This window comes from Acyrthosiphon pisum, chromosome A2 (genome assembly GCF_005508785.2).
Source record: "Acyrthosiphon pisum isolate AL4f chromosome A2, pea_aphid_22Mar2018_4r6ur, whole genome shotgun sequence".
NCBI classification, from domain to species: Eukaryota; Metazoa; Arthropoda; class Insecta; order Hemiptera; family Aphididae; genus Acyrthosiphon; species Acyrthosiphon pisum.
In genome coordinates, this window is record NC_042495.1 from 67,817,596 (window position 1) to 67,837,800 (window position 20,205).

Below are 20,205 nucleotides of genomic sequence, written 5' to 3' on the forward strand. Positions count from 1 at the left end.
ACTGTGGTAACCGTGATTATTTTACACGACACGGTGTAGTGTGAACAAGGCTTTACTGTTATAATTCAGGACATTTATAGGAAATATTGACCAAAAATGATTTCTGATTAAACTCACACATACTAATGTTCATTTACTTTGCACACACAAGTCATTTTAATGTCCTCATGTTAATTGGCTATTTAATTTCCTAAAAACACGACCGACTGGAGCCTAACCTAACCCCCTTAAAGTTAAGATTTTGTTCAAAATGTATTAAAATCTCGAACATTTTCAAACTATTTTGAAATTAATAAAATATAAAATGTTCAATTTCTAAATTCAAGAAATAGAAAATTTTAAACAACGATTCTCTTAAATAGTCCATACTTCATGCTGTAAACTAAAAAATAAAAAAATATATATTAACACTGTTATTGTTTATAGACATTTTAAGTTCAAATTTGGACGAAATTGCATTACATATTAAAACCAAGAATAACGATTTTAGTTATTTTGTTGAAATTAAAAAATATTATTTGTGGACACTTGAGACTTTTAGAGCACATTATTATATTATTTAAACGCTCAACGACATTTTAAAATGAATTTTTTTTGGCAATAATTAATTTCATCTACTGTAATACTAATGCCTAATAGTAAAATAAATTACTTCAATCACAATAATATCATAAAATGTACTTAGTAATATTATAGGCTGACTGGCAGTCTTCGCTCAGAATCGTTTTTCGTTTACAATGATTATTGAATTCAAATTTAACAAATCCATTACAATGATTATCTATAGACACCTAATGTACAGCAGAGTGTTACGTACTTTTTTATATTGATATTCATTAAGTAAATAATTCAATATCTGTAAATTCGGCTTAATTAGAACTGAATGTTGGAATCAGATTTTATTTTCTAGTTATTTTAAAGAAAATATTTATAGTATTACCCATGACAAATTATATAGGTATCATCACAGCATTATGATATGATACACATTAAATTCGCCTATGTCGTAGTTCTCCACTTCTTATTGGCTGTCAATCATACATACATATATAATATAGAACAAAATCAACCAATGAGAAGTGGAGAACTACGATATATGCCGGAGGTGAAGAAGATGCGTATCTACTGCGCAAAACTAGTACAACTGTGATGATACCTATATAATTTGTCATGGTATTACCTTTGATTTATTGGAAAATTACCTAATATTGTTATTATTAAACAAATAATAATAACTACAAAATCGAACTATCCACATAACATAGGTACACACGAAATGAGATATCACATGACAAATGTAAAATAAAATTTTTTGGGTTTCGGGTTAATTAGAATGTTTTATTTGGATTTTGTTCAATTCGGGTGTTATGGAACCAGAATCATTTGGGTTGTATGGGTTTTAGGTGTTTGATTTTCAAGGGTTTTTAGGGGTAGTACGGGTTCTAGTTAATTTGGTTGCAAAGTCCTGAAGCTAATGTTGCTTGTAATGTGTTTCAATAGAACATTTAAAACTAACAAAATACACCCCTGATTTAAAAGAATTTTAGTGATTTTTTATAAAACCCTGTGATCCCGACAAAAAATTGTCATTAAAATCGTGTTTAGATTTCAAAATCCTCCTTACATTAATTTTAAATATACTATATACAATTTACATAAATTTTTAAGTATAGAAGCGCAACATAAAAGTAAAACATGTATTTCTATGATTATTTAACCTGTTCTAATAGTATATGTGTTTGGTAAATTATACTATATAGTACGAAGCATGCCCAGAAAGTAAGAGTACTGAGACTCTCATGACTCGAGATATTTTTTGAGATCTATTTTGACTACACCCTCGTATAGCTTTACTTCTCTCCTTTAAAACAAGACCAGAACGAGTTCAGTACGTTGAAAACTGTGGTCACAGGAAGTTTTCTAGTGAACCATGTCGATCGAGTCTGCTGCCACTGCGAAATCCGCACCGTCATCCGAGAGTTTTTGGTAGGCTATGAACTGGAAAGTGATAATTTTCTCAACTCAATTGTTACTGGAGGTCTATAGAGAGGGAGGTTGCTTGTGGTACAGAGATTTTATTGCGCACCTTTTAACACAAAGCAAAAAGGTTCTCTGCGTGCTCGGTAGATATTTTTCCCTACAATTTATTTATTTCTACTATTTATTTATTTTTGATTTATTTATCCATGTTTACTTATTTATTTATTTATTTTTAATGTTACCAACTCATAATTGTTAATTTATTCAATACTAGTCATATTTATATACAAGGTTACTTGACATGTAAAAAAAAAAAAACTAGAGATGAAACTTGGGTTGCACACTATATGCCTAAAACCAAGAAACCGTCCAAACAGTGGTGCACACCACTTCACCCTAACCAGAAAGTTCAAAACCACAATTTCAGCAAAAAAAAAACCATGGCATCAGTGTTTTGGGACCACAAAGGCATCATATTGATTGAATATTTACCTTGGGGAGAGACCATCAACACAGCGAGGTATTGTGAGACCCTAAAAAAATTGAGGAGAGCGATTCAAAATAAAAGGAGGGGTCTGTTAACTACACAGACAGGCTCATTTGGATGGGATGTTTTGAACCCCTCCCCGTATTCCCCCCGACTAGCCGCTTTCAGATTACCATTTATTAATTTCCTAGAAGAAGCACATTAGTGGGAAAAAATGTTCAACCGACAAGGAGGTGAAGGGGCGGTCGACAAGTGGACAAAAGAGGTAGCGGCAGAGCTCTACGAGGTAGGCATCAGAAAATGAATCTGCCGTCTCACAACCTGTATTGAAAGATATGGCGACTATGTAGAATAATAGCACACAATTATATTAATGCAATCACGAGATTTTTTTTTTTAATACATTTTTTTGAAATGTACAAAAATTGAGCGCACTCATTTTCTGGACATGCCTCGTATATATACTTTCATATATTATGTATAGACAAGTAATTCACCCTAAGAGTGCATGCTAGTGACGCAACCAGAATTTTTTTCAAGGGCGAAGTGGGGTCGATACTTGTAAGAATGTTATGTAACGTTTTTCATACCATTTGGGTAGTATACTCATTACTCACCCATTATAGGTATGACCCAAGGGTGAAGGGGGGGGGGTTGGATCACTGGTGCACATCAAAATATGTAGAGATTGTTATTACTTATTACTAATACATAAAAATTTAGGTAATATAAATAAATTTTAATCTTTTTAGTCACATAACATTTTGGATAAATCCGCGTAAAAAAAAAAAATGTATTGTGTGTGTGCAATTATGCCATAATAATATAGTAAAACTATAATATATTTTGTACAGCAAAAAGGATTAAATAAAAAAAGACAACTGTAACCTGGACGAAGTTTAACATTTCGAGCAGTTTGTGTTTCAACTCTAAATAAATTTACAATTATACAAAATATAAATAAATGTGAACAATATGCAATTATTTATACAAGCGTCATATAGTGATAAATGGAAAAGATAATAATAATTTGTTGGTAATACATAAGGAAATACTAAATTTTATGTTTGTCATCTCGTCTTACATATTTCTGTATCTTTTGTTTAATTGTTAGATGACTATGCTTGTTTAGGATTCAAAGGGTTAAATGGTATTGTAGTCGTAAAATTGTTTACAAATTTAATTTTTATTCATAGGTACACCACGTTTGTTTTTTTTTGTTGCATTTTAAATTATACTTATTTGTATTTATTAAATTCAGGCTTCTAGAATACATTTCATAAACAACAATGTGCATAGAAAAACAATTTGGTAAAAGTATTCGTATCTAATATAGTATAATATGCATTGTCTTGACATGAAATAAAATGATACCTACATGTTTGGTTTTTTATATTTCCTCGTTCTATTAATTTAATTATTTTTATATTAAGTAAATTTATCTTTGTATAATGTTCAAGGTTTTAATTAGGTTAATCTGCTGATTGACTTCTAATTTTTATGGCTATACATTTTTTTAACCAAAATTATTTAATTATTTAGCTTTTATGAATTTGTTTAGTAGGTAATTTATCAGATAATTAACAGTGTCGGAGAAGGATTTGAAGGTAATTACACATTGCCGGTCCATAATTTCATCCAACATATTTTATTATTTCCTAGCATATTTATTTAAATTTTTTTAATTAGAGATCATAGATTTATTTATTCGATTAACTACCATATGAGTTGTACCTATATTATTATAATCTTAATAATTTTTGGTTGTTTTATTGTTATGTTATTTTGACTATGATAATATAGCTTTGAAAATGTATTATCTTTTATTTAAATAACATTTGTAATTTTAATTTCTAAGATGTGAGTAGTGAAATAGTTAATAGTGAATATAACTTCATTATATTCTACCTATAATTCATAAAATCCATGTTTATAATTATATAATCTAAGAAAAGCATCCTTGATATAGAAAGTAAACTAGATTAATGTATATATATTTTAATTTAAACTAAGTCATTAACCTAGTAGATTTAAGTGATATTTTATTTTCACACATTTTTTTCTATCAATTAATAGCTAATGACATTGTTCCCAATGCCACTTTTGTTAGATAATGAATATAATCTAAATTCGCGATGTAGGTATACCTATTTATTTTATAATTTTTATTGGTCAAGGTGATCACCAACTTTCACTAATCCAACCACGTACCATTGCCATTTGTAAATCTTGTTCAGTATCATTACTGTCTGTGTGAAGTTATAACTTAAAATATCATCCAAATATAAGAAAGAAATATGTAGTGATTTGTGATAACTTAAAATCATTAATTTTTTCTTTATTATGTTGTATTGCGTAGACAGTAGAAATAACAGTCGCGGTATGAGATCCAAATCGTTACAAGATTTGCCCGAAGCCAGTACAAGTGCAGCTGCGCCTACACGTAAAAGACGTATGCCGAGATTTTCTTTACGCCGACTTTTGTATTCAAATACATTTTTGGCAAGACACTTGGGAAGTTCGCAAAATAGCAAACGTCGAACTATTATTACTGGTATGTTTGTAAAATGGTCTGTTAATCCAATTGGCTTATGATAATCACCTTTTAAGTTATACAATTTAATTTTACTAGCAAATTAGATATCTTGTCATTTAGGTAATAATTTCTGATTTTTAATTATACTAGGTATTATTGAAATAATAGTTAAATTTTTTTCTTTAAATATTATTTATGCAGTTTAACTCTAAAATCTGATCACTTTTTAAATGTATACTTTGTATTTGTTTACATTATGTGATATTATTGGAACTGAATGGACATAATATGTTTATGGTTATGTCATAAATTAATAGTACCTATCGTTGAACAACTCATAAACTGGTTATTATTTATTTCCTTTATTTTAAGTATAATTATTTTTCTGGTTAAGATTGTTAATTATATGTGTTATATGATAGCTAATATTTAATATAATTTTAATAATACTTATTTTTAATCTAACTAAAATTTAAAAATACCTAATTTATTTCTCGATTGTTGGTCTACAATAAAATATAACGTATTAAATTTACAACTTTGACATAACAGACATTTTAATATTAGAGTAAATTTATGTATTACCTATCAAATTTTTAGATGAAAACAAAACCTATAATAATTTTTAAATTATTTTATACTTAAAGATATTATAATTTCTTTTAAAATTAAAATATAGTAAAAAAACCAACGAGAACCTAAATAATAATTTTTTTCTAAAGTTTATATAAAAGCCTAAAATGTTTTATTGTTTAAAACTAATATAACTATAATAGTTCTTGGAATACAATAACAGTTATATTTTAATATTTTGCGGAGACAACAAATACAGTTACCATGTGTCCTGTTAATTCTCGTTATTTTTAGGAATATTACAATTTTTACAATATTTTTAATTAAAATGAACATGTTAATATTAGTTAAAAAAAATTATGAATAAGTTAATTAAGTATCACAAAAAATCAATGCATCTCTCTATTTGTTGAAATATTTTATATCTGATTTTTAAATGTTAATCTAATTAAATTGAATTGCAAATCCCCAGTATCAACATAATTATTTCTAATGTATTATTATTATTATTATTATACCTATATCTATTTTGCCATAAATTGTGTCATATACAATTTGATTTTATTACTTATTCTTTTTTTACCATATATCGTAAAATAAATCTGATATGTTATTTATTTTAGGTGGTCCTAGTGTAGCAGATGTAACTGATTTTGAAAAAGCTCCTTTGGGGTTTGGACAAAATTACACAGACCCTAAAAAGGTTACTCCAGTATGTAACATCAAAGTAAGTAATCGTTATGTTATTAGTTATTTTTTACTAGAAAAAGTCAAGTTTATTTGAAAAAAAAATTGTGTTATATTTCTATACTAAATTATTGGAATAAGTTATCTAACCTTACATTTCTATTGTCTATCAAGCACTTTACATTTTTTGCTATGACTACAAACGCAATTATTGTTGATATTGTTAAAAAAAATTAGGTAGATTTTTTTTGGCGATACTCCTAGATCATATTATATTATTATTATATTACAATATTTTATTGATATTAAAATATTAAATTAATTAAATGTTCTATTAGCTATTCGTATATCTCTTATATTTTATATAGCAACCTTTTGTATCACCTGTTTTTTGAGTACATTTACAGTATTGTTATTGTATTTGATTAGGTAGTATGCCATTACAATATTTTATTGATATTAAAATATTAAATTAATTAAATGTTCTATTAGCTATTCGTATATCTCTTATATTTTATATAGCAACCTTTTGTATCACCTGTTTTTTGAGTACATTTACAGTATTGTTATTGTATTTGATTAGGTAGTATGCCATTAATGACATTGATTATATTTTCTTAAGTTTATAAACCATATTATATTAAAACTAGAAAGATTGTAGTTATTTCTTCTTCTCTTCCAATGGTTTTTACTTTTTAAATTGTTAAACTATTTGATTCCTTGCATTTACTTTCACCATACTTCTAAGTTTTTTGTAAAGGAAGAAGCAAATAATTAGAGTTCATGAAATAAAATCAGGGAAATAAAATTTGTAACTAAAATACATTGTGGGAACAAGGAATTATAAAATATTTTTAATAGTTTTTTTATAATTTGTTTTCTAAAGCATGTTTCAGGTAATTGATTATTAAGGATGGATAAACCTTGAATAACCAAGGTCCTTAGATCACCATAGTTTGTTTTCTTTATGTTTAAATTTTTTTTAATAACACAATTATATCAGTTGTTTTTAAGTTTCTGATTGATTGTTCAAGTATTATGGCTTATAAATAGGGATTGGGACTTTATAGATTTGCATATTGGTTTGTATTATAATTATTTGACTATTATATTACTATAAGTACACATTTATTTCTGAATTAAAATTAAAATATTGTTTTTTCCACATTTTTTTTGTAACTTTAAATTATTATTTTTGTGTTAATTGTTATTTAAATTTTATTTTAAATATTATACATTTGTATTTTTGCAAAAAAAAAAAATTGGAGATATGTTTATTACAAAAAGCCAGCTATGCATAATTTAAATACAACATTTTTAAAACAAAATTTAAATACTTAAATGATTGTATGATAATAAAGTTACAAACCCTGTGTAAAAACTATAGGTGCCTACTGTTTATATCATATACATTTTTTAACAAGAAAGAAAATTTATAATTTATATATCTGGTTATCTTCAAATAAATACTATTCTTTTATGTATTTATAAATATTATTTTTTAAAATTATATGTAATTTTGTGTTTCCAGATTGGTGTTCCAGTTGATGGTCTATTAGAGTGTCCATTATGTCTAGCCAAATTTGATGAAAATTATTTTGCCAAATTGTCAACTTGTAATCATCGTTCCTGTTTTGACTGTTTTCAACAATATTTACGTATAGAAATATGTGAATCACGTGTAAACATCACCTGTCCAGAGTGTACTGAGGCTATGCATCCAAATGGTATATTTTTATTTTTACAATTTTTATATTTTTATAACTTTTTTTAATGTTTTATATATTTCTATTAAGACATACAAAGTGTGCTCAATAATCTAGCCCTTTATGAAAAATATGAAGACTTTATGGTACGGAGGGTGTTAGCAGTTGATCCTGATACTAGATACTGCCCTTCACCTGACTGCAGGTAAATTGTCTTACATTTAAAAGGTATCAAAAAAAAATTTAAAGGAAATAATTTATACTTTTATATATTATTCTAGTTAATTGCATATTCAAATTTAATTATGTATAAACACGTTGGCAGATAGTTGTTAGGATATTTTGTTTCACATGTATAGCTTAAAATGTCAATTTTTCATTACTGCTATTGCAGTTATGTCAATATTCATCTAAAATGTGTTATACATATTATGCCAAAAATGTCTTTAATTTCTGTCATGGCAGTATTAATATTTTTAAAATTGTACTATAACAGTTAACACTTAAGAGTAACTGATCAACATTATTGTAACTGTTGTAATTGAAAAATAGGAATTTATAAATAGAATGGAAAAAATGTTCAACAGAATTGCGCTTTAAATTGACAGTATTCAATTGTTTAATGTGCTTTCCGTGGGCAATACTACTTGCTCTTTCACAAGAAACCATTAAAATTATTGCTGCTAGTAATGTCACATTTATGAGGGTTTTTAGAGTACTGCCATTTCAGCAATATTTTAAACGGTCAATGCAAGAAAAAAAATAATAATTACTGCTATAGCTGTAAAATTGGTCGACTGTCCGCCAACTTGTTAATACCATTTAATAACTGATGTTAGTAGTTTTAACCTAAATTATAATATAAGTTCCATCATTAATTATTTATAATGTATAATACAATAAGTAAATGTGAAAACGTTATCAAACTTAATACCGAAATGAAAATAATAAAATAATAATAATATATGTATATTTAATGATATGAATAATACAATATTTATAAAATTATTTTTACTAAATTGTGTGATAAAATAAAGTCTTAATGTAATCAATAGAATTAACTTTTTGCTTCATTAAGTTTGTTTTTGTTCTTTATAAGGTTTAATCTTGTTACTCAACTTGGAAATAGACTAATAATATGTACATACTTAGTATATTGGTAATAAATAATAATAAAGCTGTATTGTTTTAGTTATGCTGTCATAGCGGCGGGTTGTGCCAGTTGCCCAAAGATAAAATGTGAGCGTCCTGGTTGTGATTCATACTTTTGTTACCATTGCAAAGCTGCATGGCATCCTAATCAAACATGTGATTCCGCTAGAGCAAAACGATCATCTAATATGAGAACCTCATCTTTAACATTTAGTACAGATTCACAGTCACGTATGGAGTGTTAATAACATTTTTATTTTGTCTATGTTATAGTAACATATATCATTTTAGGTGAAGACATTAAGCCATGTCCTCGTTGCCAAGTTTTAATTGTAAAAATGGACGATGGATCGTGCAATCATATGACATGTGCAGTTTGTGGAGCAGAATTTTGTTGGTTATGTATGAAAGTAGTTAGCGATTTACATTATCTTAGGTAATTTTTGTTGATTTATTTTGATTAGTATTGCAATTGGCTTTGAATTATCTATGTATACATTTTAATTTTAGTCCTTCAGGTTGTACTTTTTGGGGTAAAAAACCCTGGTCCAGAAAGAAAAAACTTTTATGGCAATTAGGTACATTGGTAGGAGCTCCAGCTGGTATTGGTTTAATCGCAGGAATTGCTATACCTGCAATAATTATTGGTAATTAAAAATTATTGATCCAATAATTAATGAATTGATTGAATATTTATTATGTGTTTTTTGTATTTATATTAAAAGGTGTACCTGTTTGGACTGGTCGTAAAATGTATACTCGTTACAGACATTCAAGTCGATTAAAACGAAATTTTGCAATTGCCGGTGGGGTATTAGCTGCAGTGAGTATTTACTTCTTAATTATTATTTTTAACATAAAACTATTATACATTATTTATTTTTATACCATAATGGTTCAATTAAAAAAAAATATTATGGTAATTAAATAAGTACCTACTATATATATATATTTTTTTTCACAATTTGTGAACCAATTGATATAGCCCAATTATATTAATTATTAATTATAGAATTGAGGGTTCAAAATTATTTTTATGTTTTTTTTAATGGTTTTATTAAATATTTTAGACTTAAGATTGTTTTACTTTAATTTGTCCCAGGGATTGAAGTTATAACAGAGGAGTATATGTGAATTGTATTTTATCTTACAAATATAAAAGTAATATTTTCATTTCTTTATTTTAAAATATTTACAATGGGAATGGCATCTATTGTTTTATTCTCAATGTTCAAATGTGTATTAAAAGTTTTGTAATCACTGAATTTGTATAATTTAATTAAAAATATGCTTTTTGACCATTTTTAGTAAGTACTTCATATCTTTACACAAACATTATTTGAATATTCTTAATTTTCACTTTTTTATTGTTTGTATATACTTTAGTAGTACCTTATCATTTAACTCGAAGATACTTACAAATCAATTATTAATTTCAATTTTATAATCAATAATGTTTATTATTACTATAGTAAGTAAAATCACATAATACGAGTAGTTTGGACAGCACCGTTACATTAATTTAGGCAACATAATTTTAACATGTCAATATGTAAAGAATCAGTAAAAACTGGTTTTAAAAAGAAAAACATAACATGTTTAATGTTTATACATTTGTTTTGAGCTATAGGATCTAATAATAAATTAATTACTATGCATACCGTGTTAAGGTTATACTAACAATTTAGGCTTTTTAAACTTGAGTACATGAAATGAAATTAATATGTTGATTTAGTTTTAGCAATATTTTTCTAATATTAATATAATTCATAAATTCTTAACACTTTAAAAAAATTACATTTACCTCAAGAGCCATCTGAATTTGCAGAACTAATATTAAAAGTAAAAGTGAAATAAAACCCTTATAATTAACAAGTATATTTTTCTTTATATATTATATAGTGTGAAAGCTCTAAATGTATTAATTGAGAAAGGAGAAATACATAATAAACAAAGATAAAATAGAATAAATACTATGCTGAAATTTCAGTTAAATGTCTATTGAAGATTTCCTCAGCTTGTAGATCGGTCAGCAAGTCTAGTAATCTTTGTTCAGTTTCTTCATTGCCTAAAGCAACATCCACTGAACCTATACACAAAAGTACGGCTAATAACTTTGATTCCTTCATGTCTTCATCCAAGTCATATCGGCTGTATTCGAGTTGCCCTTCTATATCTACGCCCAACTTACTTGCATGTGTTGTTAAAGCTTTCCAGTAGATGTCTACCAACTCATTTGAATGGTTACGTCTAGTTTCAGTTGACAAACTACTTACAAGCAAAAGTGCGACATCGTTTGTTGGTCTACTATAGGATATCATTTGCCAGTCTAGAATTACACATTGGTCCTGTTCTCCAAACATTAAATTGTTACACCAAAAGTCTGTGTGCGTCATCAACCCCATCGGTTCCTTAGGTATCATTAGTGATCCGATTATTTGTTTAGTGACACGACATAGAGATCTGAGTGTATTGATTAAAGTGTCGTATTGAGGCCCTTTAGATCGTAGGAAAACGTGTAATTGTGGCATTCCCCGTTCGACAAGTGCTTGGTAAGATAGTGTGGCACGGGATGTTTGGAATAAGAACGGCCAACGTTCGGTGAGCGGCCCGTGCTTAAGTTTTAAAGCAAGAGATGTGGCGTGGATTCGAGCTATAGAACGTAGAGCAAGTTTGGCCTCTGTGTATGTCAGCCCAGTGGAGAAGTTGGCTGCTGTATATCCGCGTTTGGATAAGTTTTCCAATACTAACATCGACTCGTCCTTACCACTGGCATTCATACCAGCAAAGTAACATTTGGCAACTGGCATGTCACCAATCGCGGAACGATTGTGATTTGTTAACACATCTTCTTCGAGATTTCTTAACTCAAATAATACCTGTAATCAAATTTGAATTATTAGAAATAAAAATAATTTATAATTTATAAGACAATATAATAATATGTGTCTATTTGTAATGGGGTTGTTAGTTTTTTTATTTTGATGCTGCGTTTTAAAAATAAATGATATCTTGCTTAAAATTTCGAAAATCCTTTATAATATATTCTAGTAAATTTATATTTAATTGGAATATTGAAGCATTTTGAAAAAGTTAGTTTTAGCCGGAGGATAGATTTTTTTATGACAATTGTATTCTAAATATGTATATAAGTTTAAAAGGTATAGACGTATAGTGTAACAAATAATTATATTTGCATGGTTTCATTTTGTAGAGAAGTATATCAATAACATTGTAATAGGATAGACCAATAGATGTGTTATTAAAATGTAATTAAAATTTTAAATTATCAATTGTATATTGGAAAAAACCAACTTATGACAGAATAAAAGTGGGTTAATTTAATAATTTTAATCAACAATATATATTTATTCTACTGACAGGATGGTAATCTCTATTGTTTAATGGTTTTTTTTATCATTAGCATATAAAAAGTATACCTAAAATCTAAATAGATATATCATCACGTAACCCATTGTTTTAATTTATTCTTTTTTTCGTGTTTATTTAAATTGATATTTAAACCTACTAACTTTTTTTGTTGTTTTTGACCGCAAGCATTATAACTAACAATTAATTTCGTGACATAATAATAGACGTATTTGACGCGTGTGTGGTGTGGAGGGTGTCTCACGTTTATGATACCTCAGGGTCGCGTGTGGTTAGATGGTAACAAATAACAATACGCTTAATACATCTCTCCACGCACATACTATTTCCTTGACTGGAATTTGTTCAAAAAATCCGCGGGAGCTATAACCGCATCACCGCAGCCTAGCTATTTTTTGTCGTTTTTAATGATCGAACCGAGTGGTCAAGGTCTATTGCACTCACGACGGGCGTTATGTAGCCATGACAATCATCACGGTCCGCACGGATTGAAATCGAATAACTCATTTACAGACTATAATAATAATATAGTGTTGTATGTATTTCACCCAATTTCGGTTGTAATGGGTGGATGAGCTAAAACGAATTTCCAGAACATTAACAACACATTGGGGCTTCTCACTAATGTACTCGACGATGTCGTGTGTAGTTTGCAATGCTCGCGGTGTGTGCGGTGCAAGTGGATGATGGGACGTGTAGACGCGCTAAGGGGGTTATGTGAGGCAAGGTCATGTAATGGTTATGTGGATAAGGGGAGAAGATGAGAAGGACCCACCGTGTTGTAAAAGTGAACTTCTCTGTAGTCGAACTGGGCCTCGAGCACGAACGCCCTAGAGTAGGGCTCTTGCGGCAAGCTCTTGATGACCACGTCCAGTGAGTCAGTGCCCGGGACGCCGTCCACCGTGTACACAATGTGCACTGCCACTATAGAGCTGAGCACGTTATGCGGGTCGGACACCGCGGGCGTGGCGATGGTCCGGTCACAGATCACCGTGACCGCGTCTCGCGGCCGGCCGATTAGCCGGCTGATGACGCCTGACAGCCAGTCCGGGTCGGCGGGCAGCGGCTGCCGTTGATGCTCGTCATCGTCATCGGTGGCGGCTGACGCGGCTGCTGACGACATGGCCGAGGATCGCTAACGATACCTTGCAGTCGGGGGCGGATGGACAGCGCTCGACGTCTGATCGTGCGGCGGCGGTGCGTAATACGCGTATTACACGACAACACTGGCCTCGACCGCGCGCGCGTTTATGAAGGTGGCGTCGCGATTGCGTGCGCGCGCTTGTATAAGTATGTGCGAGTCGACGACCTGCATCCCCTGGGCCCCTTCACCGTCACCGTAGGCACCCTTAACCGCCCCTCGTCCGAGTATCGGCAGCCGCCGACTGAGACCCCTCCCCGCAATGGAAATAACGGGGAAACGTCGGCAGATCGCGATCTCTCTCCGCCGCTGGTACTATACGATCTCGCTTCTGCAGTGCGCAGTCTCCCCCCCTGTCATCTTGCACTCGATCCCGCCGTCTCGCTTCGCGCGACCCGCGGCGCGCCCGACTGCCGCCGTGGGTGTGTGTAAGAGTGTACGTCATCCGTGCGATCCATCAATACCACGGAGCTGAGCCAGCGTTCCGTGACGTAATTTTCGGATGATAGAGAGAGGCGAGTACGCCAAGCAAATAACGAGAAATGAAAAAAACCGATAATCATTTTTATTCATTTACATAATAATATTATGATATAGATCACTCGTACTATATGGTCGGTGATTGTTGAGGGGAGAAGGAGTTGGCTTTATAAATTATTAAATTCCAGTCCTGTAAAGTATTTAAGTAAAAGTATTCAAATACTTTTTTTAGTACCTATTGAATAACTTTTTAAATACTTTCAGCATGAAATATTTTGAATAGTATTTTAAATATTTTTTGGTATTGAATACTTTGGTTTTTTATTTCGAACATTTTATTTTTATTATTAATTTTATTTACATTTTATTTTCGTCAACTACAATAATAGAATAATAGTTTTATTTAGTATTCTGTATTTCTGTGTTAGCTGAAGCCTGAAAGTTTATGAAAACCAGATTTCTAAAAATAGTCATTGAATAACAATATTCCCTTTAAACTATCAGCTAACTATTATAAAAAAATAGACAACCTACAACCTATGTGTTTATATTACGATAGATAGAAACCCACTTTAAAAACCAAAAGTATTTGAAAAGTATTCCAAATACTTTTTCAAAAAATACTATACAATTAAAGTATTTGAGTAGTATCTTAAATACTTAAAAAAAAATGTATTTGAGTATTTACTCAAGTACTTTTTAAAAGTATTCTTTACAGGACTGTTAAATTCTATTTTGGAGTTTACATTTCTATCCGACACTCTTATCTCAGAAATAAAAACATTTAATTTTTTTACCTATTCATATTGTTTTTGCTGTTATAGAAATAACGTGTCTGATTATTGTTAACTGTACAATAAGTAGATTTTAAATAAATGTTAATCGGAACAAACATATATAATATTTTGAAAGTGATAGAAAGGTGCGGGTATGCTAATTTAAAAAAATTAAGGCCACCTTATTGTAACATTTTATAATTTGACTAAATCCCACTTATGAACCTATTTAATTTCATGTAGTTTTTGTTATGTGACTGTTAATAGTTTATGGTTTCATTTTATTGTTACGTTTTCGTTCTCCTAGTACCTAATACCTATATCAGTTCCTTATCCAACAAAAAGCGCGTATTGTTCACCATTGCGAGGATGATAACAAAAAATAAAAAAAGTAAATAGAAAGACATTACACAGTAATGTATTTATTTTGATTGCATTTTATAATAATCGTTATTTTGCGTACTATAGTAATTACTAATTTATTATAGGGCTAGTATTTATATGCATTGGTATGTTTTTTTACAACATCGTTTTAAAAATTTGGTCAGTAATTTACACGCATCATCTAATATTGATGCAAACGGTCTATTTTAGATTCTGAGTGGAGCAGTGAATCTACTGATTTTATAATGATGTGTTTTTATTTTACTTTTTGTGTATGTATAGTATAGTATACACTAAAAGTACACGATAAGTAGGTAATCGAAATAATGTTTTAATTTTTAATTTAAGTATTTTTCTGGTGGGGAAGTGAATCTAGTTGCCAGTTCGTACTTTTGAAATATCTAAATGGAAAATTCACAGAAGTTTTAAAAAGTATCAGAAGAATAAAAACAATTAAGGAAAAACGAGAACTTTTACGCAAAACCAGGTTTTGACAAAATTGTAATTGTTTTTTTGGTGTAATTCGAAAAAAATTCATTTTTCACCCAAAGTTTATATTAGTATTTTCTGTACACCATAGCATATCCAAAATATTTTGACTCTTTTAGGCTATTTATAGGCATAATCAATTTTAAATTTGTATTCGTTCATATTTAATTATAATAAAATTTTTTCGCTTGGTAAAAAAATTTTAAAATGTAATACCGTTATTACGGTATTAATATGGGTATAATACTATAATATTAGTATTAGGTTGTAATATGTAGTTGTTATTAAACTAACAGCAGAGTTTCTTATCGGCAAATTATTTTGAGTTAGAAATTCATGATAAGCATTTTGCTTTTTATATCTAAGATTTGAACATTAATAAAACAAGATTCCTCTAGAACAACGTTTCTCAACCTTTTTAAGGTCGCGACCACCAAAATAGGTGAAAAATAAAACCAGTGTATTATATCAACAAAAATGACTTTACAGGAAAAACCAAGTACAAAGACAGTACCTTATCTTTTAGCATATTGGATTAAGATGGTACTTTAGAGGGGTCATTTTTCGATTTTTCCCAATAGATATTTAATGCCACGGGAAAAACCACCGACAAGTTTCGGAACTAACGCTTTGTTTATAACTATAGAAACGAATAAAAAATAATAGTATTATAATATTAATTCAACTTACAGGATATATTAAATAATAACAATATAAAATATCCAGACTGACCAACCGTCTCCGCTCAGAATCGTTTTTCTTATACAATGATATATCATTGAATTCAAGTTTAATACAACCTATTATATATTGACCCACTTGTAACCTACTGTACAGCTGAGTAACATCCACTTACCCGGTTTTTAAAAATTAATCTTTATTTTTAATTTTCTAAAAATATATTTGCTTTTTTTGTATCTTACAGTTGATTGCTGCACCAGTTATGGCCAGTTTAGCTGTTGGAATTGGAGTTCCAATATTATTATTTTATGTTTACGGTGTAGTTCCGGTATCTCTGTGTCGCTCAGGTGGCTGCGGAGTTACTACATCCTCAAATGGAGTACATTTTGATTTTGATGAAGAGCACAGTGCTCCTAAAACAGTTAATATTGATTACTTCACAACCCCTGGTAAGTCAAATTTAATATTAATCTATTTTAAACAATTGTTCAAATATCAAGTCTTATTTTGTTTATAGATGGTGATACTGTTAGTCACGGTGCTGAAATTGGTAATCCTTCCATTGGAGAACCGTCATTCTGGAGTGAATGGGAAGCTATTTCTGCATTGGGAAGAGATGTTGATCAAGAATCAGCTAGTACTGTTGCATTAGCTGGCAGTTTATTAGCTCAAAAGTAATTATATTTATTTTAAAATTTAATTAATTACACATTGCTCATTTTTACCAAATATTCAATTATACATTCAAAATAAAAATAAGGTATGAATTGAATTAGTTATTAAATAAAAGAATGGGTCAAATTTAATAGCTTACAGTTACAAGAATTTAAACTTGATCTTATTTAAAAATGTTTTCATACTTCCAAAGTTTATTGAACTTCTATAAATGTAACTATAAAACATATTTAAAATATAATAATAGTAAAACAGTAGTTACACTTCACAAACATTTTTTTTAACTTATCTGGTATCATACCCAAACATTTTGAACTTGATTATGCTCAGACTACTTAAAATATTTACAAATCTTAAACTGATTGAATTTCTTAATGCTCAAAGTGTTTATAGGTATGAAGAGTTTCTAGAATATATTCCTAACTAAATTAATTTAATTATGTTCCACAAGAGTTGACAATAGTGAGACAGCGTCAATGCGTTCTGGGAATAAAATGTCGGCTGATGTAAGTGATGAGACACAATCACAATCACAACAGCCCCTCAATTTGTCTCTAAGTTCATTAGAAGAGTTGACTGCCGGCCTGATGCGACGTGTATTGGGAAATAGTGATGAAACCGATACTCCAACAACATCAATTAGATCACGTGCCACTACTGAAGTGCGTTTTGGTAATACAGTCAGCATTATTTCTCCTCCAGTGATGGACTCCCATCAACATTTTTTACCTCTCAGGTGGGTAATTCTACCATATATTTGATGTTCTGTAATTAATAATCTTTTTTTAATTTCTTCTAGAGGGTTTGTAAGAAATTTGCTGTGTAGAACGTCAAGTGAACTGCCAGCCAGCTCATAATCATACATTTGTATTATGTTTTTTCTTTACCTATGAAATTATACCATTTACAGGGCTTTATATTTTGCTCTCACTTAAAAACTGGTCTTTCTATCTTTAGTTTGATATTTTCATTAATGTTTTGTTTTCATGTGTTTACAACTATATTTGTATGATTATATAATTATTATAATTTATTTATCATAAATATATATATATATATATAATTTTTCCTTTAAAGCGACTGTGATCACTGGGGTTTTATTACTATATTTTTTTTTTTTTTTATTACAATTAGTAGATTATTATTACAAAAAATGTTAACAATATAGAATTTATTAATTGTATGAAGAGAAAAAATAAAATAGAAAGGGTTACATTTTTTGTAACCTAATTTATTTGTTTAAGATAAATTATTGCATTACAGCTATTAAAATAATTCTAGGTACCAAAATATCGAAAATTGTGTTATTTAATTATTTTCTTGCCCCTTATTTGTGTTACAACAATAATTTTTAATTTATAAGTAACCTATAATAATTGTAAAGGGATAAGAAAATACCTCAATCCTAAGTACCTAACAAATATTCTTTTGTGTATTTAGTTATAGAAATACTCGCAGTCAAAATTTTTAATAAACTGCCAAAAATAAACTGTTCTTTGGTATTTAATTTATTGTATTCCTACTATTCAAATATTAATATGAATTACTCACTAATTAGCTTCCTTGAGCCAAGCCGCTGAGAGTCTAAATACAATTAAGGTAAAGCTAGTTTACAAAACTATAGATTTTAATTTTCATGTTCATGTGCTTGGAGAATATAAAATTCTTTACAAAATAAAAAAATGCACACAATAAAATCCTCTTCTCAAAACTCTTACCATATTGATCTAATGCATTTTACCTTACGAGAGCTGTTATTTTCATTTATTATTAAAGTGCAATAGTAACTTGACAGTAATAAATACTGGGTGATTCTTTTATAATTGAACACTCATTATTTTCAGTCTAAATTTTTTTAAAATATTTTTTTACATAGTTTCAAGTTGCTTATAAAACAACATTTTTCTTAAAAAATTATATTTTTAAATATTTTTTTATCCTTATAATTTTTTAAGTTTTTTATTTTTTTGGTGAGTAGTTTATGAGTTATAAATATTCAAAGTTTAGATGAGCGGAGAAGTGGACAAACATTTTGCGGCGTAACACTGTACCACTACACTCGGCTCATATAAACTGAATATTTATAACTCATAAACTACTCACCTGAAATTCGATTTTTATGTATCAAAATACTAAGAAAAATATTCTGCTTTGGAATATAAAATTAAAACTCAATGTTGTCATTCAAAAAAGTAAAAAACTTAAAAAATTATAAGGATAAAAAATATTTAAAAATATAATTTTTTAAGAAAAACATTGTTTTATGAGCGACTTGAAACTATGTAAAAAAATATTTTCAAAAAAATTTACACTTTGAAATAATGAGTGTTCAATGATAAAAGAATCACCCGGTATAGTGAAAGTCAATAATGCATTAGTATTTGTTTAGTCAAATTAAAATTGTCCATAAATTTTTATTGGTATATCTTACATTCAAATAATCGGTTAAGTACCTACTAAATAAAATTGTAAAATTAAACTGTACATGGTGAGTAGGCATAGGCGTAGAATAGGGGGGGGGATCTAAGGGGACTATAATTCCTCTGGAATTTTGTGTAGACCCCCATTTTGTTATTTTTTTTATTTACATTTTAGATTCTGAGTGGAACGATGAATGTATTGATTTTACAATGATGTGTGTTTTTTTTTTTATTTTTTTTTTATTTTTGTGTCTGTCATCACGTTTTAGGACAGTAAAAGTGCTTGGATTTTCTTCAACAGTACCTTTTCTGATAGGAAAGTGAATCTAGTTGGTACTTTGGGGGGTCAAAAGTAAAATTTTTCCAATAGTTTTCAAACGCGCCGTGAAAAACAAAAGAAAAATTAAGGAAAAACGGGAATTTTTACGCAAAATCTGTTTTCGAGAAATTCGATTTTGGTTTTTGGTGTAACTTTAAAACAAATGACCGTAGATATATGAAATTTTGACTGAATGTTTATCTTAGCATTTTCTATACACCATAACATTTTCAAAATATTTTGATTTATTTTGAGCTCTTTACGGACATTTTCATTTTCCATTTTAGATTCTGAGTGGAACGATGAATGTATTGATTTTACAATGATGT

General features: G+C 29.1%; 2 protein-coding genes across 3 annotated transcripts in view; one reads left to right on the forward strand and one right to left on the reverse strand.

The window, feature by feature from the left end:
* The window catches only part of LOC100165358 (E3 ubiquitin-protein ligase RNF19A), a 30,931-nt gene extending 12,509 nt beyond the window's left edge, over positions 1–18,422 (forward strand). The window contains exons 2-14 of one of the 2 annotated variants that reach the window (XM_029490447.1): positions 4,029–4,074; positions 4,827–5,021; positions 6,200–6,303; positions 7,795–7,990; positions 8,060–8,174; positions 9,162–9,352; positions 9,413–9,557; positions 9,632–9,768; positions 9,847–9,944; positions 16,707–16,911; positions 16,980–17,136; positions 17,589–17,873; positions 17,937–18,154. In XM_029490447.1, the coding sequence (XP_029346307.1) occupies positions 4,850–5,021; positions 6,200–6,303; positions 7,795–7,990; positions 8,060–8,174; positions 9,162–9,352; positions 9,413–9,557; positions 9,632–9,768; positions 9,847–9,944; positions 16,707–16,911; positions 16,980–17,136; positions 17,589–17,873; positions 17,937–17,994 (1,863 nt within the window). In that variant the 5' untranslated portion in view covers positions 4,029–4,074; positions 4,827–4,849 and the 3' untranslated portion in view covers positions 17,995–18,154. Of the gene's footprint in view, positions 1–4,028; positions 4,075–4,826; positions 5,022–6,199; positions 6,304–7,794; positions 7,991–8,059; positions 8,175–9,161; positions 9,353–9,412; positions 9,558–9,631; positions 9,769–9,846; positions 9,945–16,706; positions 16,912–16,979; positions 17,137–17,588; positions 17,874–17,936 lie in introns of both variants that reach the window. The other variant, XM_001952798.5, reaches the window with a different exon arrangement.
* On the reverse strand, positions 10,561–13,898 carry LOC100161200. The gene is made up of 2 exons (XM_001952480.5): positions 13,287–13,898; positions 10,561–12,000 (listed from the first exon to the last, which is right to left on the reverse strand). The coding sequence occupies exons 1-2, from the start codon at positions 13,632–13,634 to the stop codon at positions 11,095–11,097; spliced, it is 1,254 nt and encodes a 417-aa protein (XP_001952515.3). The 5' UTR covers positions 13,635–13,898; the 3' UTR covers positions 10,561–11,094.
* Positions 18,423–20,205: the final 1,783 nt, after the last annotated feature.